At 39.6% G+C, this 15,153-nt stretch overlaps 1 protein-coding gene across 3 annotated transcripts in view; it reads right to left on the bottom strand.

Moving 5' to 3' along the window:
* Positions 1-11,505, bottom strand: part of LOC107670749 (SAFB-like transcription modulator) — an 18,719-nt gene extending 7,214 nt beyond the window's left edge. The window contains exons 1-17 of one of the 3 annotated variants that reach the window (XM_016463483.1): positions 11,326-11,505; positions 10,780-10,867; positions 10,627-10,682; positions 6,909-6,936; positions 5,247-5,832; positions 4,558-4,601; positions 4,244-4,350; positions 3,992-4,141; positions 3,697-3,812; positions 3,437-3,597; positions 3,246-3,346; positions 3,100-3,156; positions 2,872-3,005; positions 2,605-2,785; positions 2,404-2,528; positions 2,133-2,306; positions 1,571-1,894 (exon numbers count right to left, since the gene is read on the bottom strand). In XM_016463483.1, coding sequence (XP_016318969.1) covers positions 1,571-1,894; positions 2,133-2,306; positions 2,404-2,528; positions 2,605-2,785; positions 2,872-3,005; positions 3,100-3,156; positions 3,246-3,346; positions 3,437-3,597; positions 3,697-3,812; positions 3,992-4,141; positions 4,244-4,350; positions 4,558-4,601; positions 5,247-5,832; positions 6,909-6,936; positions 10,627-10,682; positions 10,780-10,867; positions 11,326-11,460 — 2,567 coding nt within the window. In that variant the 5' untranslated portion in view covers positions 11,461-11,505. The remainder of the gene's footprint in view (positions 1-1,570; positions 1,895-2,132; positions 2,307-2,403; positions 2,529-2,604; positions 2,786-2,871; positions 3,006-3,099; positions 3,157-3,245; positions 3,347-3,436; positions 3,598-3,696; positions 3,813-3,991; positions 4,142-4,243; positions 4,351-4,557; positions 4,602-5,246; positions 5,833-6,908; positions 6,937-10,626; positions 10,683-10,779; positions 10,868-11,325) is intronic. The other 2 variants (XM_016463482.1, XM_016463484.1) reach the window with 2 other exon arrangements.
* Positions 11,506-15,153: the final 3,648 nt, after the last annotated feature.

Below are 15,153 nucleotides of genomic sequence, written 5' to 3'. Positions count from 1 at the left end.
TTCCAGCAATCAACTATCGGTGCCGATTAATCGGCAAAACCGATACATCGGTCGACCTCTAATTATATATATACTTTATTATAATGAAAATTATAATCGTAAGAACTCAGATAAACCATATATTGCCCTAGTCATGTTGAATCAATGAAAGCATTTAAATCTTCTGTTTATTCAGCAACCACTACAGGGATTTCCTGGGTTTCTTCTGCAAGGCGTATTTGGAGTTTCTGCGCGAGAGCGCCCTCTGGCCTTCGGATGGAGATTTACTGCTGATCACAGAACCGTGCTTCACTGAACGATACGCATGACAAACGCAGCTTCTGCCTAATCGCGCTTTCGATTTCATTTTGATTTATCATGCAGCCCTAGCCAGTGGTTTACGTCAAGAACTGGTCAAACTCACTAGCTTCAATTAATAAATTCAAAAATATAACTGGTGAGTTCAAGGCTGATTCAAGAGTTTTTTTGAAAATTAAATCGTGGCCTAATGGTTAGAGAGTCGGACTCGTAACCCAAAGGTTGCGAGTTCGAGTCTCAGGTCCGGCAGGAAGGTGGGGGGAGTGAATGTACAGCGACTTAGGATGGGATAAATGCAGAGCACTAATTCCTAGTATGGGTAACCATACTTGGCCACATGTCACGTCACGTTTAATACCTGGTCTCCATTGACTTGCATAGTATGGAGGAAAAAATATATATAATTAAAGTCAATGGGGACCAACAACTGTTTGATTACCAACATTCTTCAAAATATCATCTTTTGTGTTCAACAGAAGAAATTTATACACGTTTGGAACTTTAAAAAAAAAAAGTTTTCTAACACTACTGTGGGATTACAAATTTAAGAATCTGTTTAAAATATGCTGATCCTATGTTCTGACATAGCATCACATGAAAAACTAAGGTGAAGTACATTGTATTTAGCATTTAAGGTAAATTACATCAGACAAATGATTATCTTAAGCAAAGTGTAGCAAGAGGTTCCTGTCTGTTCCTGTTCTCCTATTGTTAGTAAAATGAACCAGATTACTGAGACGATCACCTTTTGTTTGTAATGGCTCTTGGTGCCTCTGCCCCAGTCTTTGAGTAGTTATACTGATTGGATTAGGACTGTCAGACTGATTGGATTAGCACCTATGCATTTGAATGACACTGTTATGCTGATGAGATCAAGGCTAGGAAAATGTCGGGCTGATTGCCTGTACTTCATTTGCATGCTATGGGTTAGATTGTCTCCACCTCTACTGAATGTATCCCGCCCCTTTAAAATTTATATAAACTACAATGTAACACTACGTTAGTCAGACTTGGATGACTGCAGCGACGCTCGAGTCCTCAATAAAGAGTGACTTCTGTATGAAACATATCCCAACGTCTCCTGGTCTCTGCTTCGACGAGGAAAAAGTTTCCAACACTACTATCATAGTACTGTTCTTGTCCACATTGGTGGAAGAAAGCAGAGGTTCAAGAACTGCTAATGTAATGAAATTTCACTTGAAAATCACTTAATGTTTTGAACAGGTACTGAACAAGAACCAAACCTCAAGCACAAACAGAAACTCATCTGTACCTGACATCTCCTTGTTTTGTATTCATTCCCCCATCAGTCTTCCAGCCAGCATGGCTGCCGTCTCTGGGGGTACGGGAGTGGGCACTGGTGGGGGGCGGCGCTCTGCCACCAGCTGGTCGATCAGGCATGGACACCTGTCTGCGCTCATCACGGTCGCGGATTTCTCGGCGATCGCTGTCGCGCAGCTCTGCACGAGGTGGAGGTGGTGGTTCTGCTCTCCGCACGGTTTCAAAGTTTTTAGGATAGCGCTCAAACCCTGAGCCTTCACGGCGAGGAGCAGGTCGATTCTTCTTTGATTCAGGTTCACCATCGAAGCGATTGCGTCTGCAAAAAATAAAAAAAATCCATCGCTTGCTGTTGATTTCACAAATTTTAACTTGTGCTAATTTGGAAATTTGGTAGGTTAGCGCAACTTGTTCTCTCTTGTTCTCGTTTGAATAAAAGTGCCTGCGAAAAAGATTAAACAGAAGCTGAAAATCTGAAATCTTCAGCTGTGGCCTGGTCTCTTCTCCTACCTGTCCTATTGTGTTTGAGAATTGCATCCATGTTCATGAATGCCTACCTATCAAAGTTGTTGGATTGCACAGCTGATGTCTGCTGGTATCGGTTCCGGTCTCTAGGGTTGAAATCATTGAAGCGGTTCTGTTGTCGATTGTTGTAATCTCCGCCTTGACTGATCCGTCCCTCTGGCTCAGTCTGCATCTTTTTACCACTATTCCAGTATGGATCTTCCCTCCTGCACAGACAGAGAAGAAAAAAAAAACACTGACCATTTGAATCTTAAGAGACCAATATACCCTAAAAATTAATATGTAACAGTATTGTTCACACACCTTTGGTCAACGTCGCGTCCCCTCTTTAAGTTGTTTCGTTTCTCCTGCTCATAGCGCAACTGTTCCTGCTGCCGTCTTAGCTCCTCGCGTTCACGAGCTAAACGCTCCGCTTCCTTGCGTCGCTCCTGCACACACAGCACATTAATGTAAAGACAAAATCCCAGCTTTGAGTTTCCACAGGCAGGTGTATCGTGGCTGTACCTGCTCTATACGGATCCGCTCCCGTTCCAGTCTCTCTCTCTCCATGCGCTCACGTTCGAGTTTCTGCCTTTCCACCTCCAGCCTTTGCCGCTCTCTCATCAGGTTCTCTCTTTCCTCACGCTCACGCATAATACGGATTCGTTCCCTCTCCCGGCGCTCTCGCTCTGCTACCTCGCGCCGTCTGGACGTCACAACAAAACAGCATTACAAAATGCTGCTTAAGCACTTTGCCATTTTATTTGCGAATGAAAAGGAAGGCATGCCTACCTGCGCAGTTCCATAGCCCTGCGAATGTGTTCCATCCTGACCATGCGCTCACGCATCCTCTGTTCCTTCATCTTCTCAAACGGCAGGATGTCTTTGTTGCCACCTTTGTTAAGCATGGGACGGCCTTTCTCCATCTGCAAGTATGTAAACTGGTCAAACAAAATACTAAAGAGAGTGCATGTGGCCTTACTAATTCAGATGTTCAGAATGTTTTCAGAGTTAACAAACCTCCTCAGGTGGTATGAACCCTCTGGGACGTCTGTTCATCATGTTGGGAGGACCAGGCTGTAGAGAAATAGACAATCGGATCATTTGGCCTTGATAAAAACCTCTTTACATGGCAATACAGTACATACTGAGGATGTCTGTGGTACCTTCTCAAACCTCCCGCCCCTTCTGAAAGGAGGACGAAATTTATTGAAGTTTTGCTCTCCTTTAGCTTGGTTGATCACCATCATATTGCCTGGACTCTTTCCTGCAGATGGGAAAGCATTAAACACATAACTATAAAGTTTTAAGTTTTTAAACTTCCTCAGTAGGTGAATTCAATCAAACCGTAACATACGTCCATGCTTCTTGTCATCTTTCTTTGCTGCGTCGGCTCCTGAATTGGAAGAAGGTGCATCAGATTTGTTGGTTTTGTAGTCCTGTTTTTTGACGTCTTTGCAGTCCTTCTCAGATGATTTGTCTGATTTCTTCTCTTCCTTCTTAGATAAAACTGGTGTCCTATTGAAAATAAAGGAAGGTGGGAAAAATAACCAATGCAATGAAATACTCCTCCCCTTTAAAAGAACAGAAAGAGATTAAAACTGGATTAATGCTTACTTGCTGGAAGTTTTTGCCCCAGTTGGAGTGCGCTTTTCTCCAGAAATTTTACTGGAACTTGTCTTCTCTTCTCCCTCTTTCTTTGAGAAGTCCTTTTTAAATGGGTCAGTTTTCACCTATGAGGACGATACCATGAGATCAGATATCAAGTTTGAAAGTACCAAGTATCAAGGTTATTTTTATTTTTCACAAAAGCACACACTATTGATGATGTTTGACTATTATGTAAAGCCCATATAAGGTGCTTAAATATGTTGACAATCCCACTGTTAAAGCACAATGGTTAAGCTCTTACCCTGTCCACAGATATCTGTTGTCCATGGAGTTCTGTGCGGTCCAGGTGAGAGATGCACCTGGCCACTTCTGCGCTGGATGACATGGTAACTAATCCATAACACTTGGCTCCTGGGCTACGAGCATTGGTGACCACTTTGGCACTAAAAACCTATTTTGAAAACAAAAATTTTGAAAATGCTGTCACAATCCTTAATTACAAACATGTTAATTATAAGCTGGTGCCTATTTATCATATACAAAGAGCCTTTACCTTTCCATATTTGCCAAAGAGGTTCTTGAGATCAGCTGCTTTGGTGTTGGACGACAGGCCGCTCACCCACAGATTGCGAGTAAAGCTGGTACTGCTGCTGCCACTTCCTGAAGACAGATAACAGGCTTTAGAAGACACTCTACTTGAGGATCAGAGCAAAATAACTTTCCGAATAATGAAGCTTCTAATTTTAGATTTTTGAGAATTGGATAATACTGGAGTTTTATCACTTAGCCCAGCTGCTGTGTATAAACTTAAAAGTAAACTGTTAAGTCCAAAATTTCAAAATGCAAACCCATTTAAGAAAGTCATACCTTTTTCATCTTTTGTAGTCTTTCCATCTCTGTCTTTTGAAGAGCTAAAATGTGAACATTATGAGAGCGACAAGAAAAGAGAAATACTTTAATGAGGACCAGAGCACGAGAGAAGACGACTGTGGGGCATCGAGGTACATCTCCAAACAAACAACAAAGGTTATACAAATGTTTGGTGCATTACAGAAAAAGAAAAAGAACCAAAAAAACAACAACAAAAAAATCCCCATAGGCAAGGCTTGCACTCGGCCAAAACTCCAATAAGGCTTCTTTCTCTTGCTTTTCCACAGGAGCAAGGTGGGTCAGGTTTTCTGCCAATTTATTCCCTTGACCAATGACATCCTCAGGAGGGTGTTCAACTTCAGAGAGAATCACTTCACTGGACTGACAAACCCCTCTGACATCACTGGAACTATTGCTCTTTTTTTAACCCACAAGTAGGGACTGGAAAAGCAAGTGCTGGAAATGTGTGCGTAACAGACGTGTTTTCAGCTCCTCGTTTAACTCCACCAATTACCAAACTCGAAAAAATGGCAAACCAAACCATAAGAACAAACCAAAGGCAGGGAGATTAGGTACAATGAACAGCTTGTTATGAAAAAATTATTTGCGCCTACCCACAATGCTGAGTTCTTAGTGAGCTGGAACTTGGTAGTAGTATCTTAAAGAACTGACATAGAAAGACAAACCTCTTTGCTTGACCTGTCGCCCCAGTTGAAGAGGGGCCTTTCTTCCCAGAATCCTTTTCCTTGTCTCCTGTTTCTCCTTTCTTCGAGGCCTCTCTGCTGTCCTTCTTGGCGGCGTCAGACATCAGCCCGTCATCTCTCTTACCATCCTTGTGGCCATCTATCGCTTCAGTCAGTGAGTCTATCTCCTGCCCCATCTCAGCAGTGGCCTCAGGCTCTTCGCAGCCCTTGTCTGCCTCAGAATCTGGAAGTTTCACATGTTTACCTGTTTCCAGGAGATCGTCGCCATCTACATCCAGCGTGATGGCATCTTCGGCCTGGATGGTGACAGATATATTGTCATCCTCAACTTCTTTTATGGGTTCAGGAGCAGGTTCGCTCTCCAAGGCTTCCATCGCTGGGACTTCAGGCTCGGCTTCTCTCTCAGCCTCAATCTCGGCATCAGGATCGGGCTCGGGTTCGGGTTCTGCTTCTGCTTCAGCCTCAAGATCAGGCTCCACTCCTACCTCAGCCTCGGGCTCTGCAAGGCCGTCTTCACAGGAGAAGGTTTTAGAATTGTCACGAGTAGCATCATCAGTATCAGTTACATCTGAGGGATTTAACAAGCATAAAACATGGCAAAATAACACATTGTTTAACATTCAAATCTCTGTGCTACGAGACCTAGAAAGTATAACAAAGAGCAAGTTTAGTGTTAGTGGTCATCGTGGGTGAGGAAACCACAGGTACACATAAAAACACATTCCTTAGAGAACAACGATGAGGTTGAACAATCTTCTGACTACGATGAACATCACTATCTTGGTCCACATTTTGAAGGTTCCACAGCTGGGTGACATTGACACACTTCTCTGCTTTACAGACATGCATTCAGTCTGAGTGAAATTGCAAATCTATTCCATAATGCGAGTCCTCCTGCCAGATGTCACTCAGCTTCATGTGGTCACATCGAGGGTCTTCTTTCAGACACTTCTGCTGACCATCCATCTCGTTTTACAACTGATGGAGGCAAATCAAAAACAGGGTGCCAAATCCACTCTGATCCGTTGGAGGAATCTAGCCTTGTTCACAGTACTCTGTCCAGTAACATGGCTAAAATTGGATGTCCACTGAGCTGCATCCAGTCTTGAATGAGTTCAAAGCACGAGCAGTGATGTTGATGTCCACTTAAGCCATGCCGGCTATACTGCAGTCAGAAAGAAGTGTCAAGACTTTGGTGAATGAGGTTCATGTGTCATGTTCTGACCAGTCAAAGGCATGCAGCCTGTTGCCGTCTCCATTTCAGGAAGTAGTCCAGTCTCAACAGAAAGAAGGAGGTGGCCTGCTGAAGCTTGGGTGGTGTTCTGAATGGAGATCGAGTGGGTGAAAGGTCTCCTCTTGCTGATGAAATGTCGTGGCAGGGTAATGTGCTCTTGAACGAATTAGATGATGAGATTAGGAGGATCACTGATGTTAACACAAATGGTGAAGGGTTATCTGTCCTTTGATGCAGCACGTGTTCCGGATGGGACGTTTTAATGTCTGTGAAAGACCCGCTTTTAACGTGTCTGACTAGAACGCCAAAATTGAAAAACAGCAAAAGAAAAAGGAAGCAAGAGAAGTCCAACCGTCTGAAACCTGAAAATCAAATGTTACATCTCCACCCCAATAAGTGACCAGACATACCTTTTTCAGATTCCTCTTCCTCAGTCTCCTGAAAAGAAAACAAACAAATTATATATGAATTTAATTTCTAATGTTAATAAAGAACTGGGGGATCATTATTGATACTTAGAATATTGATTGACATTCATTTTATTGCCACTGAATGTATGATTTCGGATTTTTTTTAATATACTCCTTTTAAAATGTTGGGTTGGTCACAAATGGCATTTGCAGAAATATTTTTTGACATTCTTTAAATAACTTAAAAGCGTGATTTTGCCAGAAGCATGAAAACAACAATTTAAACAATTTTCAAAGAAATGCTTAAATCATAAAAATATACCAGCGTTCAAAATTTTGTAGTCTCTTATTTTAACTAAGACTACATTTCTTTGATCAAAATACAGTAGAAACGGTAATCGTGTGAAATATTACAAATATATGCTGATTTGGTGATTAGAAAACATTTATTACCACAGTTTAAAACAGATATGCTGTATAATATTTTTGTGGAAACGATACATTTTCTTTCAAAAGAACAATGTTTATTTGAAACAGAAAACACTATAAGGACAAAATTATTGGGGCTATAACAGCTTTCACTCTTCTGTGAAGGGTTTCCACAAAATTTGAGTGTTTCTGTGGGAGCTTTGCCCATTTCGAGTATCTGTGAGGTCAGGTAATGATGCTGGACAAGAAGGCCTGGCTCGCAATCTCTGTTCCAGTTCACCCCAATGGTGTTGGATGGGGTTGAGGGCAGGGCTCATTCAACCATGTCTTTATGGACGTTGCTTTGTGCATTGGGGCACAGTCATGCTGCAATAGTAAAGGGCCTTCCCCAAACTACTCCCACAAAGTTGGAAGCATAGCATTTTCCAAGATGTCTTGGTATGCTGAAGCATTAAGATTCTGTCACCACTCTAGAGTCCAGTGGTGGCATCTTTTACACCACTCCACTTGATGCTTGGCATTGTACTTGGTGATGTGAGACTTGCAAGTAGCTGCTTGCCCATGGAAACCCATTCCATGAAGCTCCCTCCACACAGTTTCTGTGCTGATATTAATGCCAGTGGAAGTTTGGAACTCAATGGAATCAGCAGAGCATTGGCAACATTTGCTCATCATGCACCTCAGGACCCTGCTCTGTGACTTTATGTGGTCTTCCACTTCATGGCTAGGTTGCTTCCACTTTCCAATAATACCACTTACAGTTCAATGTGGAATCCATCCTATCACAGTACCATGCTTGAATTCACTGAGCTCTTCAGAATGACCCTGCTTATTATCGTCAAATGTTTCTAAAATGTTTACGTTCAGAGGCAGATTGCCAGCAACAGTCATTTTAGGAATAGTTTGTGGCTTGGTCTTAGTGACTTAGGACTCCTCTTCACTACTCCTAATGTTTCACAGATTTAGGAGCTAGTTTTAGTGCTAAAACGCTTTGTGAAATACTCTTAGAGCAAAAATGTAGGAGTCCTAAATTTAGGATTGGCACACCCATTATTTTTGAGATTTTCTCCTAAACCGGCGAGTTACGAGCTACTTTTAACCTTAAAGGGGTCATATGATGTTGCTAAAAAGAACATTATTTTGTGTATTTGGTGTAATGAAATATGTTTATACGGTTTAAGGTAGAAAAAAAACACATTTTCCACATACTGTAGATTGATTCTCCTCTATGCCCTGCCAACTTAACTACTGATTTCTAGTCGTGTCCATTTTTGGAAGGCCAAACAAAGTAGATTCGCTTTCACAATGAAACACAGCGTCACACACGGTGGCCTAGAGTGAGCAGAGGCCGGGGGGCTAGAGTGAGGAACGGCCGGAAGGCTAGAGTGAGCAGAGGCGGCGGGCTTGAGAATTGCGCAGCCAGCGGATTTGACGAAGGAGCGTCCGGAGGGCTTGCGGCAACCACATGTGAAGAGCCCGGGCTGGACTCCGCTTCATCCACGGTGAAAGCCGATCACCTTAAAGGGGTCATATGATGTTGCTAAAAAGAACATTATTTTGTGTATTTGGTGTAATGAAATATGTTTATACGGTTTAAGGTAGAAAAAAAACACATTTTCCACATACTGTAGATTGATTTACAGATCTTCTTTATGCACCAAGAGCTTGTAACACTCCAAAGAGAAAGGAAAAATTGAAATCGCATCATATGACCTCTTTAAGATGTTTTGTGAATACGGGCCCTGAACTCACTTTAGAGGTGTATCCCAATACTTTTGTCCATATAGTATAGTTTGTCAAACTTTTGATCAGTATTGCATATTAAAAAACAGTTCAGATATCTGTGTGTTATATCTTTGACTTCTCATTACCAAATCACAGTTCATAAGAAATTCATTAAAAAATAAATGTTTTTAACATGCATTGTTGATGATTTTATATTAATTACCAATGAACTAAATTTACTACCACTTTCAACTTTGAATAAAATAGCTTGTTTGAGAATATAAGTTATGTACCACTATATCTTTCATGAATAAATCGAACATTATATAATACTTTCATATACTGTTCAAACACATTCAAATATGAAGATTTATTTATCAAACTGTAAATAATAAGGTTACACATCCAACAATAGAAGTTTGTAAAGATTTATATTGATCTAATGCAATATTTGTGCAGATTATTAGACCTAATGTTTTTATAAAACAGTACCTAACATTCATACTAGGGATGCACAATTAATCGAATTTCTAATCGCAATTACAATTACGGATGCCACAATTACGTAATCGTTCAAAGCGGCAATTAATCATTCAAAGTCCACTTAAGTTATTCTGCGTGCTTAAAATGCATTTTTTCTTTCTACATGTTATCTTAATTGTCACCCGTCCCCTCTGTTGGACGCCTAAGTTTACTTCACTATAGGGGTGTGCGATATATATCGTCTGCAATAATATCGTAATTGTTGTTTTAACGATGTGCGATTTGACATTATCGAGTATTTTGCAAAAACCATTCAAAACATCCCTACAGAGCACACGCATACATTACGTGAAGTCTAGACTAGTTTGTGTGCGCATTTAGAGTGCGTTCTTTCACTGTATGATTCAATCTATTATAATGCATTTAGAATGATCACAAATTCAAGATATGGCAAAAAAAGCCTTTTTCTCTATCACACTTTAGAAATCATCAGAAATTATATATCAATTGAAAACTTCAAATCTCAAAATTCATCCTCTGAAACCCATTTTAAAATCAGACATTGCATTACCATGAAAATGTTACATCAAAATCATGTTACAAAATGTTTTAATTCATGAATTATAAAAATTTAAGTTTGGATAGTGCACTTTCACGTCTATGTTCAAAATTGTGAGTGATAGTTAAGGGGTTAAGGGTTTTTCCCATTATTTTAATTTTAGTATAACATTATAATACCATTCATATTTTTACTTTTTTATAATTTAAAGAAGAAACCAATCCGATGTTTAGTTGACATTTGAGGCTTAATACTATAGACAAGCACTAAAAGTTTTTCAGTTAAGAGTGTTTTCAGCTTATTTTCATATAAAAATATGGCATGCAGTTGCATCAAACAATGGTATAAACATCACTCAATGTAAATTGTGATAATCATAATTAATAATCGCAATTTCAAGGGAATAATCGACAATTATGATTTTTGTCATAATCGTGCAGCCCTAATTCATACTAACATATTACTCATTTATTAGTCCAGTTTCAATGAACCCAATATGTGGCAACAATTCCACTCCCATACCTTAGAGAAGGATTCCTCTTCCATGATGGTGTCAGCATCCAGGTCGGTCTTCTTTCCTGAGGATGTGTAATAAAGCTTTCCGATCAACTTTTGAAAAAGATACACATGGGGGAAGTAAAAGGGTTGGGTTGGGTTCGGAGCGTGACGGTCTACCTTTAGATTTGCTGTGTTTTCTCGTGGGTGTTTCAGCTGATACGGTGATCTCAATGTTGTCTGGATCTCCACCTTCATCTTCTATTGCCTTCACACAAGAACGCATGACCATTCAAATGATTATGGGAATCTCAATATTTGAAACAATGATTCAGACCATACTGTGCTTTGCATAATTTATCTATGATAAATGTGTTAAACACATTGCATGCAAAAGATTTGAGCATAATAATACTATTTTTTGTTTAGACAAATTTGGACTGAGTGCGTTGTAGCGGCATTCGCTTGCTAAGAGAATTTAGCCTACTTAACAAATCCTAGCAGATTAGGTTTCTGAAACTGCTAGTACATATTTCATGTCAATTCTGTCACACTTGGTATCCAACTACGGGCATTACATCTGTGTTGTTATTAAATACATTAAAACATTCCGGAATGCAAACATGTTTTAGGATACAAACGGCTATGCTAACTCCTTAGCCATCAAGCTAGCTCGCGATCATTTATCCACACGCCATCGTAATTTACGGTTTAAATTAAAATTACCTGCTTCAACCTAGCGACGAGTGTATTTTTTACCCCAGTAACATCCAGATTTCTTCGTTTGAGTTCTGATTTGAGGTCTACCACACGTAAATCTGTAATCTTCTTAGTCTCCACTGAAATGGCCCCCGACGCCATTTTACCTGTGTGTCCGAGGCTCTGTGAGTGTGAGTGTGCGTGCGTGCGTGTGTGTGTGTGCGAGCGCCACAGGACGCTCAAACACAGCCGCCCTGTTGACAACTTTGTTTTTGATCGTGAAAATACAAATATAAGGATACGCTGAACACATATTTGATTGCACATTTTACGTGCGCTAAGATTTAATTACATTGACAACGTCCTAAAACTTAACATAAGTAGGCTAATTATTACTTAAATACCCCTTCATTTTTTTCATGTTTTGTTATGTTGCAGCCTTATGTTAAACTAGTAAACTAGTAATGGGAGAAATTAACCTTTTCAAAGCTTCGAATCAATTGAACCAATTGCTTCGCAAAATGATTCACTGTTTCGAAGCGCTCGAATCACCACACGCTGCTGACGCCTGATGGTCAAGGCTGTGTAAATGCAACAAAAACTCAGGCTAAAACATGCATAAAAACTGCTTTTTACAAACCCAATGCAAATGCTTTCTTGTAAGTATAATATATTAAATGCTATCAAAATAATTAAATACCATTAAATATGAAGTGTCTGTATAATGTGTTTTTTAACATTATTATTATTAATTTGCAGGACTTGTTTTGTTTGTTTTATGGAGAGCTTAAACAAGCCAGTAAGAGACTACAACTCATCCTTTTAATTACACAAATATCTCGTTAAAAATGTCTACAAATTGATAAAACTGATCCGAGATCAGAGACGATCAATGGTTCGCCGCTGGGAGGCGAGCTCAATTAACTCGCATGATTCACGTATTCACGCCCCAAAGGCAAAACTATGGACCCTTTTCACATTTCCGGGTTTCTCAGCAGCGGAAGTCGTCATAGTTGGGTTAACTTGAATAGCAGTGAATGGGAGAGTACCACAAATATATTTTTTGCATTCCCATTTGCTCAAATAGCAATAGAAAAACTCCACGATAGTGTTTTCATGACTTTCAATAAAAGGACAAAAATTGAGAGAGACTGATAACGGCTGTCAGAAGAGAGAACGATGTCAAATTTACCGTCCCTTCCATAGACGCTGCATTAGAAACGCCCTCGCATTAGCGTTAACTGTTTTTTTGTAATTTGATGCAAAGGTGATATAATACAAAGAATAGTGTTATAAATGTAGATACATTAACAAAAATCATTAGAGCTGTCTATAAAAACCAGCAGGCAAGAGTAGTGTTATCAGTCAGGAGAAGGAGGTGGATTTAATTCTATCGTAAGCTCATTTTGTTATTTTTAAGGTATGATGTGATTTGTAGGTTGAAAGTACTGAATGTTTTCACACATTTTTAAAAACTATATAGCCATCTGTGCAGTGGCGGATTAAGACTCTTTGGTGCCCCTGGGCAACGACACCTAGAGTGCCCCCCACAAAAAATAATTAGATTTTAAAAAATGAATGAATGAATGAAATGTGCTTCATGTGATAATTTAGATACTTTTTTTTTGTGCAAAATTTATATTAATAAAATCAATCTGATAACAAGACTACGAAAATCCTTACAAAATCAGGCTGTTCTAAGATGTAATATAAATCTTAACTGTATGCAGCAAATTGAAACATTTTATAACTAGTGAAGCCAACTGTTACAGGTATAATAATAATCTAATCTGCTAATCACTTCAGACTCTATGGAAAAAAAGAAAGAGTGGATAATCTTTTTAGAGTCATTGTTGTCCTCAGCTCATTTTTCATTCATTTCTATTTAATTTACAAAAACACTTTCTAATGTTTTACTCCCTTGTGTAAAAAGGGTGTTTTCAGAAGCCAACTGTTACAGGTATAATAATAATCTAATCTGCTAATCACTTCAGACTCTATGGAAAAAAAGAAAGAGTGGATAATCTTTTTAGAGTCATTGTTGTCCTCAGCTCCTTTTTCATTCATTTATATTTAATTTACAAAAACATTTTCTAATGTGTTACTCCCTTGTGTAAAAAGTGTGTTTTCAGAAATGCAACAATGAGTGCATGGTCTTGTTTGCAATTACATATACAGTGCTTAACAAATTTATTAGGCCACCACCCAATAGGTTTGTGCCACAGCTGCCCTAAAATAAGTATAGGTGATTACCAAAATTACCATTGTTATTTTTCTGTAATGGTTAATCCACCAGTATGTGTAAAATCTGTAGCCACAGTAGTGTTTCTAATGCTAAAATATAATTATTGTTGGGATTTAATGATTCTAAGAGAGATTGCACAAAAGTTTAATTTAAAGGCAAGTCTTTGGGAACAAGTAGAAACTATTTGGAAGTCAGTAACAACAGAGATTGTGGAAAAGTGCATAAAAATTATGCCAGCAAGAATGCAAGCTTTTATCAAGGCCAAAGGAGGCCATAAAAAATAAAAATAAAATAGCCTATTTATATTTTTTCGTTTATTAGTTTTTGGTTATTATGTGTGAATAAAGACTATTTAGTTGTTTCAGTTTGTTATTTGCCCAATGATAACGCAATTTTTAGTTTTAAACAAGTTTTTGACGGGCGGGGCGGTCTATAAATTTGTTAAGCCCTGTATATAGCTACATATAGTTTTGTGATGATTTGAACCGAAAATAAAACTTACAAACTCACTCGTTTACACTTTGCCCCTTTCTTGATTGCCAATGTCTGCAAAGTACAACGTGAAAGCGCAAGGCTGACGCTCCGTAGCGGATTCACACATCCATGAGCGAGGCATTTCAGTTGAAGAGACGGGAGTTGCGCGACAGCCTGCTCCTAAAATCGGTTTGAGTAATATGTGACCGTCGAAACGAAAGCGCACGGGTTCACGCAGTAGGCTAGCCTATGTGTGAATCTGGCGATAGATCGCGCATCCTCTGTTTCACGCATGAGAGAAACAAAACAAAAAACCTTTTAACAAAACTTTCAGAGAACTTAGTACGTTCTGATGAAAGGGTAGCCTATGTATAGGACACGGCTAGATAGACGTTTGAGAATACATCGCTTGTTTTACCGCAGAACATTTATTTGAGTGGTGCCCCTGGGCACTTGTCCAATTGCCCATATGGTTCATCCGTCTATGCCCCTCCCCTGCCCCCGCTGGACTGCATTCATATTATTTTTTTTATCAAATAATACGTCATTAATAGCGGTTCACTTCCGCGATTTGGTACGATTGCGTTCACATCAGCAGCGAACCGTACCGGAGTTCACTTGAACCGTACCCCAAACCACCCTTTTCAAGCGGACTCGGGTACGGTTCGCGGGTGCGCACCCCAGTTCGGAAGACAGCGTTCACATCATCCAAACGAACCGAACTCTGACGTCAGTCGAACCCGGGTGCGCACCAAAAGTGATAGTGTGAAAGCACCCTTAAATGACTTTTTTTTCCCACATCAATCTACACTCCATACACCATAATAGCAAAGCAAAAATAGAACTGTCACAACTTTGTAAATTTATAAAAAAATAAAAAACTGGAAGAAGTACATTGTATACGTATTCATACCCGTAACTCAGTACTTAGCTAAAGCACTTTTACAGCCTCAAATCTTTTTGGGTATGATGCGACAAGCTTTGTACATCAGCATTTGGCAATTATCTGTCATCTTCTCCTCTCAAGCTCTCTCAGGTTGGATGGGGGCAGACACACATTTTCAGGTTTCTCCAGAAATATTTGATTGGGTTCAATCTCAGGCTCTGGCTGGGCCACTCAAGGACATTCACACAGT

Source organism: Sinocyclocheilus anshuiensis, unplaced genomic scaffold, assembly GCF_001515605.1.
Source record: "Sinocyclocheilus anshuiensis isolate Anshui unplaced genomic scaffold, SAMN03320099.WGS_v1.1 scaffold816, whole genome shotgun sequence".
In the NCBI taxonomy this organism is placed as follows: domain Eukaryota; kingdom Metazoa; phylum Chordata; class Actinopteri; order Cypriniformes; family Cyprinidae; genus Sinocyclocheilus; species Sinocyclocheilus anshuiensis.
The sequence above is the reverse complement of the archived record's forward strand: the minus strand, read 5'-3'. Positions and strand labels throughout refer to the sequence as shown.